Here is a 22307-nt window from a genome sequence, read left to right as displayed (position 1 = left end):
TCAAAATTCAGCGTTCTCTTCGTAGTTCCATTGCACAGTCAGAGGTTATCTATGTGAGTGATAAGATAGACTGAGCATCACGAGTCAGCAGACCCGGGTTGCAGTGGAGGGTCTGCTGGGCTGAGAGACCTGGGCCTAGCTTTCTTATCTCCAAAATGAAGGATTAGGACATGATCAACCTTTATGCTTATTCCATATGTAAAATGCTATTATTCTTCCAAGGTCTATAGCTGATTGTGATATTCTTGATTTTATCGTTAAATTATATCATGTAAAACCCAGAATAATCAGAGAGATGCAAATATCATTTGGGTATGACTGGAGTTCCAGTCACCTCGAGGAAATCTGGGATAACTTTAATATTTTGTCACCTATTATAAAGAGAAATCTATATGAATTAAACATATACATATATTTATATATATATGAAAGTCATATATACTTATGACTTTCAACTTATTATAGCTGAAGTTTATTTCTCTTCAAACAGAACATTTGAACGTACCAATGTACATTTATACACTGCAACAATCTCACGGTGACTTTAAAAGACACTGCATTCCATCTTGCTTTGGAAACAAACTGTGTGGTTATTACATCCACAGCCTGAAATGTCTCATCAACAGGTTATTGTTGGTGATGGGGAATTCCAGGCTGGCAGGTGGGAGAGAACAGACTGGGAACTCTTTCATCATGGCCCCCAGGTTGCCATGATGGCTGTGGCTTGAAAGAATTCTTTGTTCTTTGTCCAGGCTTAGCAAGCACTTGGGGACTTTTGGTGACAGCTGGTAGGAGATCAGAGCCATGGGATTCTAGCTCTGGACAGCACCTTAGGAGGTGGTTAGGCAGGGAGGTTAGGAGCATGGGCTCTAGCAGAGGACAGTGTGGGTGTGGGTGTGAGCTTGAACCAGTTATCTTTTCTATGTCTAATAAAAAAGGAATAATAATCCATACCTTACAGGGGTGTTGTAAGGAGTTGATAACAAAGAGCTTAGCATAGTAAGTACTGGACACACTGAAGTCGCTATGAATATCAGACAACACCTCATTTTAAAGAGGAGAAATAGAGGTTCAAAGTCCTAAGTTGGGTCAGTGGCAATTCCAGTGTTGAAAGGGTACCACTGCTGGCTCCTTCTAGCTCCTCCTAGACCTTTGGTATTACCTGCCCTACCACAATAGCTCATCAGATCAGAAATGGGAGAAGATGACAAGGTGATGGCTGAGCAGATACAAGTTCGCTTTCTTTAATCCCTTCCCTAACCACTCCTTTCTAAATGTCCCTTATATCTATGCCTCCCTTTCTATTCTGTTACCACCCTCGGTATTTACAGTCAAGATTTTGTCAAAGGATGTATTATCTTCACTTAGTCATGGCAATTTTTGAATGCTCACAGTTTGATAAACAGAAGGTTAAAAAAATTTTCTTTTGCTTTTTTAAGAAAACAATTATAATTGCATGAAAGGGCATAATACCTTTGACTGCACTGTCTCCTTGCCTCTATCACAAACATTGATATTACCAAAAGAGTAAGCTGTGTGCTGCACTGGGGCACAAGTGCTACATGCATTGTATGGGCAGCAGAGTCTGACAAGGTTATCCCTCAGATGAAGCTGATGTCACCTTGCACGGTGTCCAGGCTTCCTGCTCTGTGCCTTGCCTATCACTCCTGGGTCAACGTTTACCGATTCCCCTTTGGTTTACTTTTTGGTTATAAACAATAAAAATAAAGTAAATAATCAATAAGGCTTAATATACAAGATAATAATTAAAAATACCTCAGGTTGTTTCTAATCCTTAATCTGTTGTACATGTTTTTTGATTTCCACTCCTAAATATAGTAACTGCCTTTTATTGAGTGCTTACTGCGTGTCTGGCACATTACTTGCCCAGTGTCACCTGATCAGTAAGAAGCATGGCCAGATTTAAACCAACTTAGCCTAAGTCTGAAGCCTGAGTTCCTGGGCTTTCCTTTCATTTGCCTTTGAAGATCAGATGCCCATTCATTATTGAAGCTGTTCCTAATTTATAAAAATCAGAAACAATCCAGATGTTCATTAATTTGGGATTGGTTAAATAAGTTAGGACAGATCTATATATTAGGATAATATATACATACATAAAATAAAGATGAAAATTAAAATTCATTGACATGGCAACATGAGAGATTATTGAGTGAAAAAATGTACAAATCAGCACATCCAGCACATTACAAAATCCCACTTTTGTGGACATCCCTGTCTCCCTCCCATATTTACAATAAATCTCTACCCAGAGAAAAAGTCTGGATGGACATCCAATAACATGTTTAACAATGTGATTACTCTGTCTTATGAGCTGAATGTTTGTGTCTCCCCGTAATTCATCCCAAACCCCAACGTGATGGTGTGATGGTATTTGGATGGGACCAGTGGGAGGTAATTAGGGTTTGATGAGGTCATGAGGGTAGGGCTGATGGGATTAGTGCTCTTATAAAAAGAGACACCAGGGCGTTTTCTCTCTGTCTAAATGCGCACATGCGCACACAGCGAGATGGCAGCGCTGTTTGAATGTCCCTCTCCCTCATCTAACCCTGAAGTATACAAAAGCAAGGGGACTATTGATCCATCTTTATAGCTCCAGTCACTACAACAGTTTTTAACACTCTGTATGAGCTCAACGACCACTTTTCCAATGAAGAAAAAAGAATAAAAAATAATGTCACACATGCATATGCCTGAGCCACCTCTGCCTATTCTGATGTGGTTGAATTCAGTCCCCAGTAAGGGGAGGAGTGGAGGTGAGAGTTGGGATGTTTCTCTTGCTGTCCAAGGAGAGAAGTAATTATGCTCTCTGAGAAGCCACAGAACGAGGAAACAAGGAACAATTTAATTTAAACTCATGAGATTTCCAACACATCTTCATGCTTAACCTTGGTCATTATCTGCTTCTACTAAGGGGGCTTCCAGCTTGGCCTTGCCCACGACTTCCCTCAGCCTCAGGAAGCCCAGCAACAGCCTCAGCATCATTCAAACACAAGAGTTGAAACAGGTGTCTTTTTACTAATTTGTTTTACCATGGATAGAAAATAATAAAACTATTCAAAACACTGACACTCTGTCTAGGTGCTATCGCCACACGAACTAGTCACAGCAAAATGACATCAAGCAGACTGTTGTCTTCTCTACTTCAAGCCAGTTAGGCCTAAGAGTTACCATTGGTATTACCCAACCATACTTAGCATCCTTCACATCTGCACACGTGTATTTTTATATTCCATGTCATTTATATGCTCTGGGTCTATTATTCATAACCTAATGAACGAGACACCTGAAAAATAGGCAGCTTATTTAGAGCTTTTCCCTTTACTTCAACCTCACTTATTATCAGAAGCCTAGAGCTCACAGGTAGGCCTTCCCTTACAGGCTTTTACTCCAAAGCCTTAATTAACAAACTGCTAACACACTGTATACCAATTTCTGAGCCCTATTATTTACTCTTGCTGCTACTTCCCTAGCAGCTGCCTATAGTGTTCAAATTATTTTCTTCACCTGTCTAGTACAACCTCATTTTTCAACACTAATTCTAATGAATGAAAATAATCCTCTCCTAATCGATTCTATTAAACACCTTTCAATCAGAAGCATTTTCACTAGATGTTTTACTTCCAACAAGATTACCCCAACAACTATGCCCTACGACCTAAAATGAGCAGCTCTCCCTGTAGCTGTTTCAGGTTTTATTCTAGCACTTGAACTTAACTTTGTAACACAAAACCTAAAATTTAATTCCCCTTTGCACCTGTATAAATTTTCCAACCTCTTCAGGGTTTTTCCTATTATTACTCACTGTCTGTCACCATTCATCAACATTTCAGCAAGCCAAAAAGCTAGCATCATTAATATTACATTTAATTTTGCTAGAAAACTTTATTCCAGAAACTACTTATCTTCAGATAAAAACTTCCACATTGGGACTTCCCTGGTGGTGCAGTGGTTAAGACTCCGTGCTCCCAATGCAGGGGTTTGGATTCGATTCCTGGTCAGGGAATTAGATCCTGTATGCAGGCCGCAGATAAGAGCTTGCATGCCACAACTAAGGAGCTGGCAAGCTTCAACTAAGGAGCCCACCTGCCGTAACTGAGACCCGGCACAACCAAATAAATAAATATTAAAAAAAAATTTCCACATCAATTTCAAACCAAAAACGTTTAATTTTCCTCTTTTTCCTTATTACACTAATGTTAAACTTACTTATTTTACTTTTGATGAATAACCTCCATAACAATAAAAATACTAAAAAAATAAAGATCAACCACCTACCACCACTAATCATAGCTGTATCTGATACTATAGCTATTCCTATAGCTCCTATAGTATCTTCACTAAAAACCCAGGATCTCTAGTATCATAAATTACTCAATCTCCTATGCTATTAAAGTTAAATACCAATGCTATCTCATCATTCTTTACAACTCACAGAACTACTGAAACTTCTATTAGTAAGCCCAAAAGAAACACTCCTAAAACAACAGTAATAGAAACTCAAACCTCAGGGTATTCTTGAGTAGCTAAAGCTGTAGTATAACAAAAACCCACCAGTATCCCCTCCTTCTCTGTGCTTTCTGACAGCTGATAGTTGAAAAGTCAGGAGGCCTTGAGAAAGAAGGGTTTAGGAAAAATACTAACTTTAGAAACATCCACCCACCTATCTATCCACCTGACTATCCATCCATCCATCCATTCTTGCAACAACCTCTCCGTCCATCTTTCCATCTATCCAACCCCCATTAACAAATATTTATTGAGAATATACTATGTGCTCTCGCTAGGGATACAGTGGTGAACAAAACAGACATCAGATAAATCTGGGCTGGTGTCATAACTCAGCCACTTAATACGACTGTGTTACTTTGTGAAGTTACATGTTCTCCTGAGCTTCTGTCTTCATCTGTAAATTTGGGATTCTAACTCTGCTTCACAGTGAAAAAGGTTAGAAGAAACACTGTACTCATACTGAAAACAGTACAGTGGCAAGAGCATAGTCGGTGCTCTTTGGGTTTTGGCAGTTCCATATCTCCCCAAAGACTCCTGCCTCCCATCCAGATGCCACACAGGACAGCACTTCTGCATGATTGCCACCCATGGCAGCAACAAGGTCCTCTAGAGTGACGTGTGTCTGGATACGGAGCTGAGGCCTGATAAGAGTTGGTGGCATGTCTTAATGCTTACCGGTCCCTGAAGAACAGGAGCTCCTTTCCCAGCATTGTCACAGCATCAAAGGCTGAGCTGGAGTCACAGAGGTCGGGGATAGAAGGATTATGAGGGGGGCTGTGGGGCACAGCGGGCTTCCCTGCGAACGTCTTCCGAGGTCCTAGGATTCAAAGCAACTTGGTCAAAATGGTACCAGGAGTGTAGAGTCTGTGCACTTCTGCTCCAGGGACCTGCTTTCACTGTATATGACAAGGTAATAAAGAGCATGGCTGTTGATGACAGGCAGACCTGGGTTTGAATCCCGGCTTCATTAGTTGCTGACTTGTGTGATACAGGTGAACCTCTCTAAGCCTCCGTTTCCTCACAGTAAAATGGGGCAATAATGGTACCTACCTCAGAAGGTTTTTGTGAGAATTAAATAATGCCTGAAAAGCACTTAGTGGAGTGCTGGGCATATAATAAAAGTTCCCAAAATGGTAACTATTATTTCATTACTATGCATAATTTCTTTGATAGCTATGGGTGTTTCAAATTAGGAATCTATTTTGAAAATTGCCTCTGATTTTTTTCTTTTTGATGATTAAGTACTCTTGTTCTCAATAAGATTATAACTTTCTTGTGTGTTTTCTTATTATTTTCAAACAACTTCTGGGTGTCCTTCCCTGTGCACAAGCCTTTTCTTAGGCACCCAGAAGAGACTGAGCAAATTCCTGGGGCACTGAAGTACCTTGGAAGTGTTTGCCATTTAAAGTGATCTTCTGGTGGACACTCTTGGAATGTAGGACCCGCCCTTTGGGAGAGGTACTGGTGAGTTTTCATCCCCCATTCTGTTCCTGAGGACTGTCTGCCAGCTACAGAAGAGTGAGCTGGGGCTGCCTGAGCCACTGCCCCTCGCAGGTCTCTGTGCTTGATGGAGTCTTGTTGTGACCAGAGCTGAGGATCAGGGAAGGAGCGAGGCACAGGGAAGGGTCCACTAAGAGTGAGAGATGGGTGAGATCAGGGTGGAGGAGGGTCAGCAATGGGGCGAAGATCTGAGGTGGGGTGCAGCTTTGGGAAAAGATCAGAAACTGGAAATTGGTCAGATCAGAAGTGTGCTGCCAGGCACTCTACCAAAGATCAGGGTGCTCAGGTGGTCAGGGGTGGCTGATGTGTGTGCTTCTTGGCAATATAAAACCATGTTTCTGCATTTTGTTCACCTGTGTAAAAATGGCCACGTCAAAATATATGCTGCAGCTCCTGGCCGAGTAAGAGTGGCCATCAGATGGCGGTGACTCTCTAGTGCACAAGGACCCATAAAGGGCAGGCATGGATTTGGAGTGGGTTCTTCTTGGTGGCCACAGGAAGTGTTTCACATTGGAGTCCTAGGGCCAAATGTGTTATATGGAGAGATTCACAGTATTTTTTCTTCCTGTCAATCAAGGCCGGAGCAGGACTGCCATATACCCCTCTCTGAAGGGATACAGCTGGCCGAACACTTTTGGGGATGCAATTTGTCTTTTATGCCTCAGGTAAAATCTGACTGCCCATTTCTGTGTGCCCATTTCTGACTGCCCAAATCTGTGTGCCCATTTCTAAGCAGCGGATGGGCTGGCTGGCATGCAGGAAACATGGGCGAGCTGGGCTCTACAGACCCTTTTCTAGGCTGAGAGGAAGAAGAGGGACTCCTATAACTAAAGCCTGAATAACCAGGCTCTGAGGCTTAAGGAAAAGTCAGTTTCCTAGATTCTTCAGCTTTTATCCATCAAACACAAAAAAATGTCAAGGTCTAATGATGTTTCAAGATTTCATCTCATGGATTAACAGATTTTTCTTTCTGTTAAGCAAAATTGGATATAGAGTTCCTAATAATCCTTTATTACCTTTGAAAGAATGTTAACGCTTGAGATCATTTTGAATATTTTGGGATAGTTACTGTCTTTGAGCCTCAGCTTTCTCAACTATCGAATAAGGAAAACATTTCACACCCCACAGGCTGATCCTGAGGATGGTATGGAGATGACTCATATGAACGTGATTTACAAACTGAAGATTGCCTATATGACCGAATGGTACAGTTATTACCATCATCATTGCTATTTTTAGGAAGATAAGGTCACTTATCTGCAAATGGATAAGCATGATATACATGAACTATAAAAAATATCCATCCTCTCCCAATGTCTGACTCCTGATCGACACTCAAAATACACACAAATGATTGTATTTTCTATGGCCATCAAGGGACCAATATGCTCTGGAGGAAAGATGTAAAATTTAATTGTACATCTTACAAAAGAAAGCAATACTCATATCTGATAAATAAGCTCTTCATAAGAGGGCATAGCTGGGGCTGTGGTTTCTAGCTTAATCTTCACTTATGTAGGTAACTTCTGACAAAGTATACTTTCTTTAAGTTGGAGACCAAATGCCTGTCACTTTCAGGGTTTGTGGTCAAAAAAAGTGTAGTGATTGTACCGTACAGTGCCTGGATCCCCTTCACATCATCCTTGGGAAGGTGGAATCCATAGGGATGCTGATACTTATAAGTTGGGTACATCAGTGCTGATGGGTCTGTGGAATGGGCCAGGCCCAGTGCGTGGCCAAATTCATGAGCAGCAACGGTGAATAAATTGAAACCTAGACAATATGAGAGAGGAAAAGACCGCATCAGCACAAGGTTTTATGTTCAACATTTCCTGTCTTCACAGGAGAATTTATGCCCAAATCACAGTTTATTCATTTTCTTTTCATAACTGGGTTATTCAAAGGTTGTTAGGTTGTCCTGGCACTTAACTTTGCTGACTTTAGTCCAGTTCTCCCCACCTTGGCTAGGAAGGGCTTGGGGGTGGGAGAAGATGGAAATGTAAATCAGTTCATTTTGTTCATTGTCAATGGTGCTCAGTAGATTGATAAAGAAGGGCCTTAGAGCTAACAGTGGCAATAATACCTAGATTTAGGCCACAGATGCCTTACTAGTTCCCTGCCTACTCCCTTTTATCCACACAAGTTTCACACTGAAGATTTCCACATGACATGCATGATGTTCTAGAACTTTTATACCCATCCCCATCGTACTTCTCAGGAAAGTACTGACTCCCCTCAGGTCATTTCTGAATATAGCCTATTTCCAAGTACAAGTAAGAATCAAAAAATATTATGTAGTTGAAGAAAAATTGAGCTGTGTGTTGAGTAGGGGATTGCTGCTGCTTGAGATTATACACTATGAACCAGAGATCAGAAAAGTCTACAGCACATTGGAGGGTGGATCTTTTTCCCTTACGGTGTTCCCTTTTGGATTTTTGGCTTACTTGTTTTTCCTAGCCAGCCCCCCTAGTTAAAGGGTGGCTTGGGATGTTGAACCTCAAGGTTTCATGATGGAGGCCCAGAAGAAGGCACAATATTTTCCAGGTTATGGTGAATTGTGCATATATACCATTCGTTCCCATAGTCCACTTCTCAGCATTGTCGAAATGTGTATCTCCTCCCAGGCCTTCTCCAGGTGCAAATGCATGGGCTAGAGTCCCCCGAGGCCCATCGAATGGATAGGAATCCCCGTGATCTAAACAAGTGGGGAGAAACACCGACAGGATTTAGTCTTTCTAGCAATTTTTGAAGGGTACCTAATATCACAGTGAACAGAAAACTTTTTCAATAGCATTGACACTTCTCATATAAATAGGTATACTTTTCAATATTCATTCTTTATAAGAAGAAGCTCACATGCCAATGAGTAACCTATCCATTAAAAAAATAAAAGGGATATTTTGTATTTTAAAGATAGTAAGCATTAAAAATAAAAAATGTTCTTTTGATATTGTATTTGTTGCAATGTCTATTAATTGGCACAAGGCATACTGCAGACTATGACCATGCCACAGATTACAAAAGGAGAAAGAGCGGATGGTCATTCAATCACAACCTCGTCCACTGACTGGAATGTGAACATGTCGGCAGAGTGCTTTCAATGTATGATTCGGGGTTAGGTGGGGAGGAATAAATTAGGAGTTTGGGATTAAATATACACACTACTATATATAAAATATAACCAACAAGGACCTACCGTATAGCACAGGGAACTATACTCAATATTTTGTAATAACCTATAAGGGAAAAGAATCTGAAAAAGAATGTATATATCCATATATATATATATATATATATATACACACACACACACACACACACATATATATAACTGAATCACTTTGTTGTACACCTAAAACTAACACAACATTGTAAATCAACTATACTTCAATAAAAAATAAGATTAATAAGAAAAACAAAAAACCAAACAAAAATATGATTTGACTAAGACAATTATAGTAAATTGGACAAGTGTGTGCTTTCTGTTTCTAGAGCACAATATAATTTAAGGAAGCATCAAAAAAAGAAAAAGAAAATTTCTCTGTAATTTTGATATACTTTCATGCATAAAATTCATGAAAGCAATAAAGGTGTTTATAAAATTACAACTTTCAAAGCTTAATATTCTTTTGTATTATTATCTACATTTAATTAAAAGTTCATTACAAATATAACAGAAAAGGAGGAAGAATAAAACGAGAGGTATTATAGAAATTACATTTCACAGTTTTTCAGGATTTTCGTGAGCATACCTTGTTTTATTAAAAACCAACAAAACAAATTCTGGTGTGCCATTCCCCGGGTCTCAGTGCAGTGTTGTTTAATCAGATTACATGCCCTGAAGTCCTGGTTAAATGGCAGCACAGTCCCTAGTTAACTCTGTTTTAGGGAACAGAGCACAAGCTTGGAAGATCAAGAGACAGTCAGATGTTAACTCCATCACCTCCAGAGCTGCCCTGAGCCCACTGCCCTGCTAGTTCACTGTGGGGTGGCCTTGGTCCTCTGGGAGAACAGGATCTGCCATGGACCAGGCCACACCCAGGGCCACCTCTCAAGGGGTCACACTCAGGACTTACTTGATCTTCTCTCTCCTAGCTTCTAAGCATGTATTTCCCCAGTGACATCAGATTAAAATTAAGATAAGGACTGAAATAGGACACTTAGAAATGTTATCTGTGAAGGGGAAGAGGCAGTGATACTCACCTTGACTCTGAGGAAACTGAGAGGGGAAAGGAATTACATAGCCCTTCCATCATCTACTACTAGACATGCTTCTCTGAAAAGGGCTCCACTCCTCGCTGCGGGGAGTTGGGGGATGGAGAAGTGGGCAGGTTGGAGGCAGGCCTGGCGTCTCCAAAAGATGGTATGCAAGTGTGGACAAGACGGCAATGCCAGTCACTCTCCTAAACATTGCTGCACGGGAAAGCTGTCAGGGCTCCTGTGAAATTAATCCTCAGTGAGGATTCAAGGTGGGACATCCTTGGCTAATATGGGAGGGGGTATATGGCGATGGGCACCATCATGGGAATAGAATGAGGTCAGATGACCTTCTAGCCAATGGGAAAGTTAAATCTGACAGCATTTGTCCCTGATGGGGCAATACCACTATGAAAGCTGATTATGCTGAGTCCATTCTACAGCTCAGTCTACTGATGACAAGAAATGCTGAGAACTCCCCTGATTTTATATTCTGGCCAGACAAAGATTGTGACTTTGCCATGACCTTGTCCTCTGCCCTTCACAACTGTGTGAAGGAGGATTGTGCTGATCACATGGATTAAATACTGTAGAAGGAAAAGTGTTGAAACATTTCTCCTCTGATTAGTAGACAAAATCTAAGAAGCACCACAGTACCTCCAGTTTCAAAAGATATCATAATATCTGCTTCTCCTGAGTTTATTCTGACAAAGCTCAGAGGGACGGCGCTACTCCAGGCCTGCAGGGCCATCTCCACTGCTTTGTCCGCTTCTGCAGAAGTCATGGAAGGTGTGTATTTGGATATTCTGTGAAAACAGAAAGAACATGTTTTGCTTTCAGTAAGTGCTCCTACGTGAAGAAAGCAAGAATTACATGAAGGTTGTATTAAAAATAAAAATATTGAACATAAATCTACAACTTAGATTTTTTTCTCCAAAATAATAATTCTTATTTTGCTTTCATATTTGTTAAATTACTGAAACATGTTAAACAGTAAGAAAAATGAAGGAGAGAAATGAAAGAGTTGAGATAATCTGGTGCTGAAACAGTTTGGCTTTCATTGTTATTATATATCACTAACTTTAAAGAATAATACCTTGTGTAACTTTAAGAGTAGCCGGAAGTCCATTTTCCCTAAAGTGGTTTTAACTGAGAAGGGACCTCTTTCCCCAAAAGGTACTGAAAATTTTCAATTGTAAAAAATAAAAACACAGAGTTTTGAGGGTTTTCAAATTCTTGTTCACAGACCATCGGGATTTCCCCAGGGCCATGGGGGAATGTTTTTTCTTAAAATAATATGTATCTTAAAGGGGAAGTGCTAGCTCCTCACAAGGATGCTCACTTGAACTGAAAAAGGCTTGAGTCTTTCATCAAGTCCTGGCCTGGCAATGACATCAGAAGGCAGAAAAGTACAGACCATTTTGGACAAACAGTGGGTGGAGACGGTTGGTGTTTTTCTAGGACATGCCATGCTGGAGGCCAGGGGCTGGGGGTTCTTGGCAGCATGTAAAGGAAGGGCGGGAGAAAGGAACTGCCACCCAGAAACTTGGACTCAGATGGAATCATGGGTGCAGAGTTAGAAGTGAATTCTGTGAGAGCCAATCTTGAGAGCAGACACCTAGCCAACTTTCTTTTTCTGCAGCTCCTAGTCCAGGCCCTTGCACATAGTAGGCACTTAGCAAACACTTGCTAAGTGGATGAACTAATGAATAAAAGCTAGTGTTTTTTAGGGCCTACTCAGTAGTTCTCAAAGTTTAGGACTTGTGATAACTACTTAGGAAACTTGTTAAACACACATGTTTGATCCAGAAATCTACATTTCACAAGTATTCTAGGTTATTCTGATGCAGGTGGTGCATTCTCAGCTAGAAACCAACAGTGGTTATCCTGGGGGCCCAAAAGGAAGGGACCATGTCCCACAGAGAGGATGGGAAATAGCTAAATCTCAGTAATGGAGAGGGAAGGATCAAGGAGATCTCTAACTCCAGGGACTGGGGCCAAGAGGAGGGAGGCAGGTGTCCGGGGGGAAACCGGAAGGACCCTTAAAGGGACCATTTAGTGTTTTCAGAATATGCCACGCCCACTGCATAATATGAAACTGTGATTTATCATGGCTCTGTGTAGTTGGTATCTCGAAGTTCGCTCACATTATAGACAAGCTATCCATTCCCACAGAGCTGCCTGTGTGTTGGGCTGGAGAAGACAGAGATGGAGAAGGGACGACACCAGAAAGGAAGAGCACATGGACAGAGGTCCTGACCCAGGGTCTGGAGACCGACACAGCAGCAGTGATGACAGCTAATGTTCTGTGAATACACACTACGTGCTGGACCTTGTTCTAGGCACTTTTAAATGTGGTACGCACTCTAACCCTCACAGCAACCTTCACAGATAATAGTAACACTCTACGTTTTATGACTAGTCAGGACTTGAGCCCAGTTCTTTACGACTCCAAAGCCTATGCACACAAGCACTATGCTATATTTTGTCTTTTGCCCTCCTTTGGGCTATGTTAAAAGGAGTTATTCTGAGATCCAGTAGCTATATAGACAGAGTACTAAGATAGTCTCTAGTTCCTTTTTGGGTGGGGTGGGGGAGAAGGAGAGTTGTTTGGGAGCAACTGGATGGGCAGTGTGGAGGGTGCTTTTGGGACTGCCCAAAATATTATCACAAGAATATTATACTTCTTTAAGTCCCAAATTAGCTTGATCTCTCCCCTTGTCTTTGCTGTGCATAATCACTGACTAAAATTCTATGATACAGTTTATTTTAAGAAATGACAGAAAAAACTTCATGAGTTTATATAAAATATTTCTGTCTTGCCCTTAATCATCTCATAATCTTTTGGGTGTTTAATTCCTTATAGGGTGTTTCTTCCCCAAATGCTTTGATTTTTGTGGAATTCTTACGCTGGAGCAGAGGCTAATAATTGTGTTCAGCACCACCTTAATGGACTCTTAGGCTCATAGCAACAGACAAGTGGCCTAGAGGAATCATCTGATCTCTCTTTGGGTTTGAGCCCCCATTTGATCACAGGGAATCACTGGTGTGCTGCTACAGTTTAACAACCAGTTCTATGACCAAAACTCCTCGTCTGTAGGGTTTGCTGATTTCCATACTGTAAGTACCCTCACTATGGCTAATTTCAACAACCAACTTGCCATGAGTGAACGTAAAGTTGGGAGGAGATGAGTAGTTGCACATCATTTCCATCATACAGATAAGAGATGTAAATGACCTCGTGAATATAGATAATAGTAAAATGTAGTATAATAATTAGGAAGCACCATGGACGGTCCAATGGAGGAGGGTGGGCCAACCTGGGAAGGAGGCCTGTACTGGCCCCACAAATGGATGCAGGCTGAGGGGCTGGAATTCTGGCCTGAAAACCCAGAGTACAGTGAGGGTGTAGATTCTGGTTGGGTGAATGAGTCCTCTTGGATCATGCGGAATCCTTGTTCCACCTGGAACAGGAGGAATCCAGAGGATGGCCAGGTGGGGGCCAGGCTCAACTGTGGAGGTGGAGGGGGGGATAAGGTGGGAGATGGGAGAGCCTGGGGCTAGGGGCTGACTGGCTCCCGCTTTGCCTACAAGTCAGGCTCAGATGTCACTGGCCAGTCCCTGGGTGACTTGGTAGCTCCCTCCATGTGCTGCCACAGTTCTCTGCTTAGGCCTGTAGTTTCACACTTCTCACCCGGAGCTGTGACTGTTTGTATGCGTGTCTCCCCCAAAGAAGAGGAAAGGTGATCTACTCACCTTTACATCTCCAAAACTGAGTGCCTATGGTAGACATTTAATAAATTGTCAATAAATTATTATTGGAATTAATAAAAAATTAATTTATTAGTAGGTGAGTTTATTTACTTCTGATTTAGAAGATTGTTTTAAGAAAACTGGTTGGTACCATCAGGTTATTAACCCTAGACTAGTTTATTTTTCTTTAGAGAAAAATGTGTTGTCTCTGATAAAATTGTAATGCCTAAAACGGCCAGCCATTATGATACTCTTGAGATCATATTTTCTAGTGAATTCTCCACTGTCATTTTCTAAAGATTAGACCTAAAAAGTTCTTATGCTCTCTTATGATTGTGATGAGTCATGATTTTTTTTTTTTTTTTTTTTTTTGCGGTACGCGGACCTCTCACCGTTGTGGCCTCTCCCACCGCGGAGCAACAGGCTCCGGACGCGCAGGCTCAGCGGCCACGGCCCACGGGCGCAGCCGCTCCGCGGCATGCGGGATCCTCCCGGACCGGGGCACGAACCCGCGTCCCCTGCATCGGCAGGCGGACTCTCAACCGCTGCGCCACCAGGGAAGCCCGAGTCATGATTTTTATACAGATCAGAAGGAAGATATTTTTAAATGAAAAGAAAGAAGGAGAGAAAGGCTCTTTCTCTCTGAATTTGGAAAGACTCGATCTCATTACCTGTATGTCAAAGTATTTTTTTTCCATTTGGGTTCACCTGGGAAGAGGCGATAGTTTGCCACATCAGGAACTCCACAGCGAGGCCTCTTGATCACATCCATGGTGGCCCGGTCTAACTTCCCGGTGACTCGGAGGCCGAAGAAAGCCTGCAGCTCCTTAACGTTTTTAACCATGGAATTGCCTCCTCTTGCAATCATCTCACCAATCTGGTGCCCTCCTTTCTTTGTGTAATATTTGTCAAGGTATGCCTGAAATGGAGAGGCAGGCTGACATCCACAGCACAATCTCTGGACAACACTTATGCTCAGGTAAGACAGGGACGGTATTCTTGATATGCTAAAGATAGTGTGCAGAGCATATTCCCACTTTTGAAAAAATTAGATATATTTGCGTAGATGAAGCTTAGACAGATATATGCCAAGTTATTAACAACAATTGTCTTTGGGCGGTGGGATTTTAGATTTTTTTATGTGCGTGCCTTTTATACTTTTTCTACAATGAATAGTTGTTTGAAGAGAAAAAAATAATGGAAGGAGAATAATGTGAACATTTTCCCCACGGACCATTTATTTGTCATTGAGGTCTTTACCAATCTGTAAAACAAAGACTCTCCTATTTTTCTAGTAAGCAGTTACTTGTGTCGTATTTTCATTATACATTATGCAAGATCAGAATGTTCTTAACTCTCTGCGGCTTTATATTGCAGCCTCTCATCTTATACAAAGGCAGCAGGTCAACCTGTTTCCCAGCTGAGACTTTTAATTAATTCAGGTGTGTTCAATACATGGGGTGCAAATTGTTTCCAAGGGGCATGTTTCCTAGGACTGGCTCTCTGCCCCTTGAAGCAAATGAAATTAGCCATAAATTATAAGGCTTTTACTTGCGCTTAAAGGCTTAAAACCCTAATGTACCACTCAAAACACTCTGTATGACTTCTTGGGTGAAGTGAGTGAGACAGGGTCGTGAAAATGCAGGGTCAGAGCCTGCTGTTGGCCCAGGAATTTCACCCACCCAACTTATTTCAGGAAAACAAAAAGCAGCTAAATCTTTATATCTATATTTTATTAAATATAAAATTTTATATTTGTATATTATTATAAAGTACTTATTTGTTGTATATAAATAATATTATTTATATATTTTTGAAAAATATTTAATGGCATGGAGTAATGAAGTCAATATAATGGCAATATACTGAGAAAGGTAGAAGTAAAATATTTATACATAATTTCATAAATAAAATCATATAATGTAAATAGATTATATTCATGTTTATTATATCTGTATATTAATATAATAATGTTAACATCTATATTAACACGTAAAACTAAGACATTAATGAAGACATTGATAATTAACATATATATAATTTATAATGAACATAAGTAACATAAATAATGGAAGGAAATAAGTCTGAATATTAATCTTGTTTATCTCTGGGTTTTAAAATTATGGGTGACAATTTATTCTTTATCCTTTCCTATATCCCAAAGTTTTCTGCTATGAACATGAACTGTAATTGTTAAGGAAAAAAAGAAAAGGAGTAAGACTCGCTCACTTGTTTGGACAAGGTGTTCTGTGTCCTTACTGTGGGGTCAACCAATCCTTACTCCTTGCCCTGCTTATGAGAGGAGCTCACTTCCCTGGTGGTCGTTCTTTGTAAAAATCTTACTGAGATGAGAACCCAAGAGGAGGAAAAGGGCGATGGAGCCCTGAAACAAAGGTGTAACTATTTGCTTTCATTTCCATGTCTGGTTAGGCCATTTTAAATCAACATTTTATGTTCCTGATCTTTTTGGCAGGATGACGTCGATTCTCTGAGCCATTCTGTTTGCTCAAGCTGATGCTGTGATAACACGATGCTCATGGTAAGTCTGAATTACTCTCTTCAGAGGTGAGCTCTGTGCGGAAAGCCAGATGCTCCATATTTTCTGAGGCCGTTTTGATTTCAAATATTTTATTCCCTTGTTAGGTTATGTGTTACACTTACACTCTAAATTCTAATTTTGGTTTTATGAAATATGGCCATATAAGAAGATGCTTCTGACATATTAAGTGAAAAGAGGTTTACAACTGTTATTATAGTACAAGCCACCTTTGTAAACAGAAGTCTGTGCATATTAATACACACAGATATATAGTCCTAAACTAGGACTAGGATGAGGAAGTGGGTGGGGGGTTGCCAAATACTCAATGATCAAGAAAAGTAATGTTTAATGAAATATTTTTGGAAAAAATAAAAGTTAATGCATAAAATCTATGATGGACAAAATATCAACATTTTAAATAAAGACAGGGTCCAAGCTTGTGTCACTCCTTCATGTTAGTCCCAGCACTGAGTCATAGAAAGGGTTTTGAAAAATGTAGACTAAGGGATTAACAGTGGTTATATTTTAGTGATGGAATTGAGAATAATTCATTTTTAGTTATATATGTTTTATATATATTTTTTTCAAAATATGCTTAAGATGCTAGACCTGCAACTCAAAAGGTTTAAGGCAAGTCATAGTAAATAGGATTAAAACTATCTTTAATGAAGTAAAGATAAAATCAAAAACTATTTCTACTTAAAGAGACCACAAGGATTGGTTACTGCAGTGACACAGGTGAGTTGCTCCCTACTGGGTGCTCCCACGGAATGTGGTTCTCAGACTAGTGAACACCTGCCACCTTGTACCACAGTCTACCAGCTTCTCATCACTCTCACCTCTGGTTTCTCAGGTTGGGGATCGTGATGCCTTCACAGATATGGCCCTGGCCTGACCCAGTTCTAGGTGCAGAGTAGATGTTCAGTTACCATTTGAGCTATTTTTCTTTAGATAAAATATAGAAAATATGCTTCTTTGAAGAATTATCAAGCTCTCTGAAGTAGAGAGAGCCCAAATTATTCTGTACACTTTCTTGCCAAAGTTATTGATGAGGTTTTAGCATACTTTTCAGAGTCAAAATGTTCAGTTAGGCACAAAGATGCCCACTTAGAACTGTGTTTGTGTTCTATTCTAACACTTGTGTGCTGTTGGCTCAACACCTAATTGTGGGCCTGGGTCAAAGATTTCAGGACTCACCAGAATTGTCCTACGTGCCTCCCCACCCTCCGTACTCCCCCATTGTTGAAACCACAGGAGTCTAGGGTTGGCAATATGGTGGTCCCCTCTCTGTGTCTCCAACAATATTTGACAGATAAGAATAGCAGAGGCCTTGAGGGCAGTCCCAGAAGCTAGTGGCCCAGGTCCCCCTCCCAACTCTTCTTTCAGTGCACTTTCCTAGTGTCCTTCCTGAGAGTGAAGAGCTTAAAGTTCAGATTTAAGTGTGCTTCAGGACAAGGTGAAGTTCAAGATACGGTTCTTCAATATTTCTTCCTGTTTTGGCTAAGTCACAGGAATGGAACTGTGGGAACTTTTTGTTTTGTGACAAATCCTAGGTTCTAAAAATCTTGGGCAATTCCTTTTGGTGTCAGGTTTCTCGTCTATAACATGGGGTTGGTGTCTATCCTACTCACACCAGTATGAGGATCCAGTGGGATCCTTAGTGTGAAAATACTTTGATATGTATCAAAAGACTTTAAAATGTATATACCTTTTTACTCATTAATTACACTTCTGGAAATCTATCCTGAAAAAAATAATCCTTTAGATTAGGCTGATGTACAAAAATGTTCATAGAAACATTATTCATATGGAAATATTCCATGTATCCAACAAAGGAAATGGCTAAATAAATTATAACTCACTTATATTCTGAAATATTTGTAACTTTATAACATGACCTTTATGAACATAGTATAAAATCAAAATTTTATTGTGTTATAATAATAAGAGAGGTAGGAACCAAATTTTGAGTGTAATGACAATTAAAAAAAAATCTTTATGCACAGAAAGTAAAATGGTAGTAAAAGTACTTGAATTTAACAGTTTGTATTTGGAAGGTTTTTTGTTTATTTTCTTTAATTATAAGCTCATAATAATGTGATAATAAAATCTTATATTATTTTAAGGACAATTTAACAGCCTGTATTAAATGTTGTATTGATATTATTATTTTAAAAAAACAAACAAAAAGTAGAATAAAACTCTGGATTATGAGACTAAGTATTTCATCATTTTCCAAGCCTTTATGATAATTAGCCAATCAGAATTTAAAAGATACAAGTGGGCATTAAATCAACTAAAAACCTGTTTATCTTTTCAAGCATAGATTATCGTGTTCATGGGTTTAGGAAGAAGCGAATAGTATTTGGAAACGTTTCCTGCCTCGAGTTTCCAGGCACAGGAAACCATTTGTTATCTCTTAGTGAGCGATCTAGAAAGAAGAGAGTAGTGTAGAAGGGGCTTAACCTGACCTGGACCCCCAGGCCCCAGGTGTATGCTGGCCTGGCCTGACTCTGGGACTCAGCCAGTATCTTCTTGCCATGGTAGCGCGATGCTCCAATCCAAGCTCTTTCAGTCCCCGGCTGCTGCACTCGCTCTTTTCTCTGCCTGGACTGCTCTGTCTCCAGATCTTCACACGACTGTGAAGTTCAGGTTCACATAGCTCTTTATCTCAAATATCACTTCCTCAGAGAATCCTTCCTGGACTACTCAAGTGAAAATGCCCCCCAGGGTCCCAGTAACTCGCTATCATCCTAATTTATTTTTTAATATCACTTGGGGACTTATTGATTGACTTGTTTGTCTCCTCCCAGCATCTTCCCACTCCTCCATCATCCCCATGCCAGCGCCATAAGAACAGGGACTTGACTTGTTTTGTTCACTGATGTTTGTCCAGTGCTTAGAACAGGTCCTGGCACATAGCATACAGTAAACTTTCAATAAATAATTGCTGAATGAATGAACTTAAGCTATTTTTATGAAATAAGTCTATTTTCATGTCATTTCATTTGTTGTATTGTAAGGCTGCCTAAGTTGTTAAATATTTCTATAAACTATAAGATGGGACAGTAATTCTTTCTAGGCACTGGGATCCGCTTGAGAGGTTTGCCCTGATCATTCCAGCTTGCTGCCATGGCCTCAGTATGACCCTCCTTCTGGAGGTCCCAAAGCTTCTAGTTTCTGAATCAGGGTGGCATGAGGCTGGGTGATGGAAGATTACATTTGGGGAGAAGAGATTCAAAGCTTGGTGGCACCAGCAAAATACAATTTGAAATAGACCCCCAGTATTGTGAGGTATGTTATTTGGAATTTAGTTCGTCTGAAAGTGGGCTCAGGTCAAAGGAAGTTCAATTCAACAGGTCTGTGCTCGGCATCCACTGTGCTGTTTACATGCAGGGCTGATGTTCAAAATGTTTAACGACTGGTGTGGCAGGGGGATGGACCAATTAGAATGGAAGAGTGGTGTAAACAGTCAGTAGGGACACGCCGGTGTGTACAGGTGACAATCAGCTCTGCAACGTGTACCCAGGTGTAGCCTGGCAGGTAGGAAAGCAACCCTGAGGCAGGGTTGGCAATCACAGATGTGCTATCATTTTGACAGACACTTGAAACAAAGGCCCTGGTGCAAAAACATCTCACTTACACACCTTTCATGAATGTTGGAAATTCCTTCATTGAAGACTTGTTTCTTAAGGTTAAAGTTCGCCACTTCCGTTTAAATGTTAAAAACAAAACACTTGGAAGCAAATATACATTGAATCACTTTGAGTCACACTTAGTCTTTGAAGAAATTCTGATATGTATTATTTTATCAGATCCTCTCCGACAGTCAGGAGAGATTTTAAAGGAGGGGAAGGTACAGAAATTGTAAGTAAATAAGGTACTTGGTGAATATGCTTTAGAGAGGAGAGACCCTCACATGAGAAGCAGGTAGCTACCCAGCAAAAACTTGGTTCACTTCCATTTTTTTTTTTTTTTTTGTGGTACACGGGCCTCGCAGTGTTGTGGCCTCTCCTGTTGTGGAGCACAGGCTCCGGACGCGCAGGCTCAGTGGCCATGGCTCACAGGCCTAGCCGCTCCGCGGCATGTGGGATCTTCCTGGACTGGGGCACGAACCCATGTCCCCTGCATCAGCAGGCGGACTCTCAACCACTGCGCCACCAGGGAAGCCCGGTTCACTTCAAATTTTGATCAAGTTTGCCCTGAGTACAAGAGCCATTTTTCTAAAAAGTGAACACAGGAAATCTTTCTGTTGCGACTGTTAGGAATCTTAGCACTAAGTTTCCGACCCACCTCTACTGTGCAAATCTTACACTTTGATTTTTATTTTTCTGCCCTTATTTTTCCTCCTACGTTGCTCCTCAAATACTTCTTTTGTCTTTTTTTGTAATGCATGTATTTTTGCTAGCCGCCTCAAATTCTGTGTGCAGCAAGATACCTGGATAGACATTCATTCATTTATTTATGCAATCATGCAACACAGGCACTCAGTGTGTACTAGACACCAGCCTTAGCTGTACAGGGGATCATATCCATTAGACTTTAGTGGACTTAGAAGATGATTTCAAAGCCATAACAGATTTTCCTTATTTTCTCATTATCCCCTTTAGGTTTTCTGGGGCAGGAGGGGGAAGAGGGAATTGTGCAAAGATTCACAAACCTGTGCGAGGTGGTAGCTGTTCCTTGAGGTCCTGGGGGTGGCTGCAAATAGGGAGGGGGCTGCAGTGGAAAACTTCAGAGCCGTGACGAGGAGGACAGCAAGGCCAGATGCAGGGAGCACCTTCATCTCCTCCTGGTGGCTTGGTAATTATAGCAGCCCGGGGGATGGCAGACAGTGCACGTTTGCACTTCGACCTTGAGCTGCTTTTATAGAGTCAAACAGGTCTGGGCCCTCAGAGCAAGGATGATTCATGTCTCAAAAGGTAATTATACAGCTCCTTTCTCCACTGATGACGGGGTAACACAGTAGTGCACAGGAGTCAGGGAACCTTCACTCTTTGCAATGTACCAAGTGGCAAAACGAGAAAAACAGTCACTTTTAATGCAGTTTTCAGCTACTTACATGAATTGGAGTAAACGTGATTAATTTGAACCCACATCAACTGAAACATTTGATGAGTCTCAGTTTGGGGCTTTTCCATTCTGCTGGCAGAGAAGGTAAATGAGTAGAATATACTTTAACTTGTCCTCTACCTCTGGGCTCCCCACACATCTACCCCATTCACCTTCTTCTGTATCCACTTGGACATTTCTCAGAAACAAATGCTCTTTATAATTATGGTTCTGGGACACGTAAGATCCTGAATCATCAAGGAAGCATTACATTATACCATGCTGACTTAGGGTGGAAGGTGCACTGGTACTTGTTAGAAAGCTTTTGAATAAGTTAACATAAGAGAGATGTTCTTCATTAACCGAAACCATCAATTCCCCATTCTCTGTGCACTCTGGTTAACTGGAGTCATACTCTTGTTCCTGGCTCTGATTTGGATGGATCCTGATTTAGAGATAGCATGGAGAAATGGTGTTGTATGGTGGAAAAAGTACTTTGGCATCAGACAAACTGAGATTAAATTTTGTTTAAGATACTTCCTAGCTGGGTGACTTTGGGCAAGTTATGTAACCTCTCTGAACATCATTTTTTTTTTTAATCTGCAAAAGACTGACAGTAATACTGTGTGTAAGCCCCTCATGTTACAGAGGTAGCATAGCATGTGACATGGTGTCTGTGGGTGTCACTTGCATCCAGTAGACCTGGGTTCAAGTCTTAGTTCTGACACTTGTC

The 22307-nt window shown here is 40.8% G+C and overlaps 1 protein-coding gene across 1 annotated transcript in view; it reads right to left on the bottom strand.

Moving 5' to 3' along the window:
• Nucleotides 1-21308, bottom strand: part of MMP20 (matrix metallopeptidase 20) — a 51057-nt gene extending 29749 nt beyond the window's left edge. Inside the window, exons 1-6 of the mRNA XM_029208601.1 lie at nt 21183-21308; nt 14655-14902; nt 10888-11036; nt 8603-8728; nt 7645-7806; nt 5209-5350 (exon numbers count right to left, since the gene is read on the bottom strand). Of these exons, the coding sequence (XP_029064434.1) occupies nt 5209-5350; nt 7645-7806; nt 8603-8728; nt 10888-11036; nt 14655-14902; nt 21183-21308 (953 nt within the window). The remainder of the gene's footprint in view (nt 1-5208; nt 5351-7644; nt 7807-8602; nt 8729-10887; nt 11037-14654; nt 14903-21182) is intronic.
• Nucleotides 21309-22307: the final 999 nt, after the last annotated feature.

This window comes from Monodon monoceros, unplaced genomic scaffold, assembly GCF_005190385.1.
Source record: "Monodon monoceros isolate NGI ecotype Baffin Bay Population unplaced genomic scaffold, NGI_Narwhal_1 Super_Scaffold_7, whole genome shotgun sequence".
Lineage (NCBI taxonomy): Eukaryota > Metazoa > Chordata > Mammalia > Artiodactyla > Monodontidae > Monodon > Monodon monoceros.
This window is presented reverse-complemented; position numbering and strand designations above follow the sequence as displayed.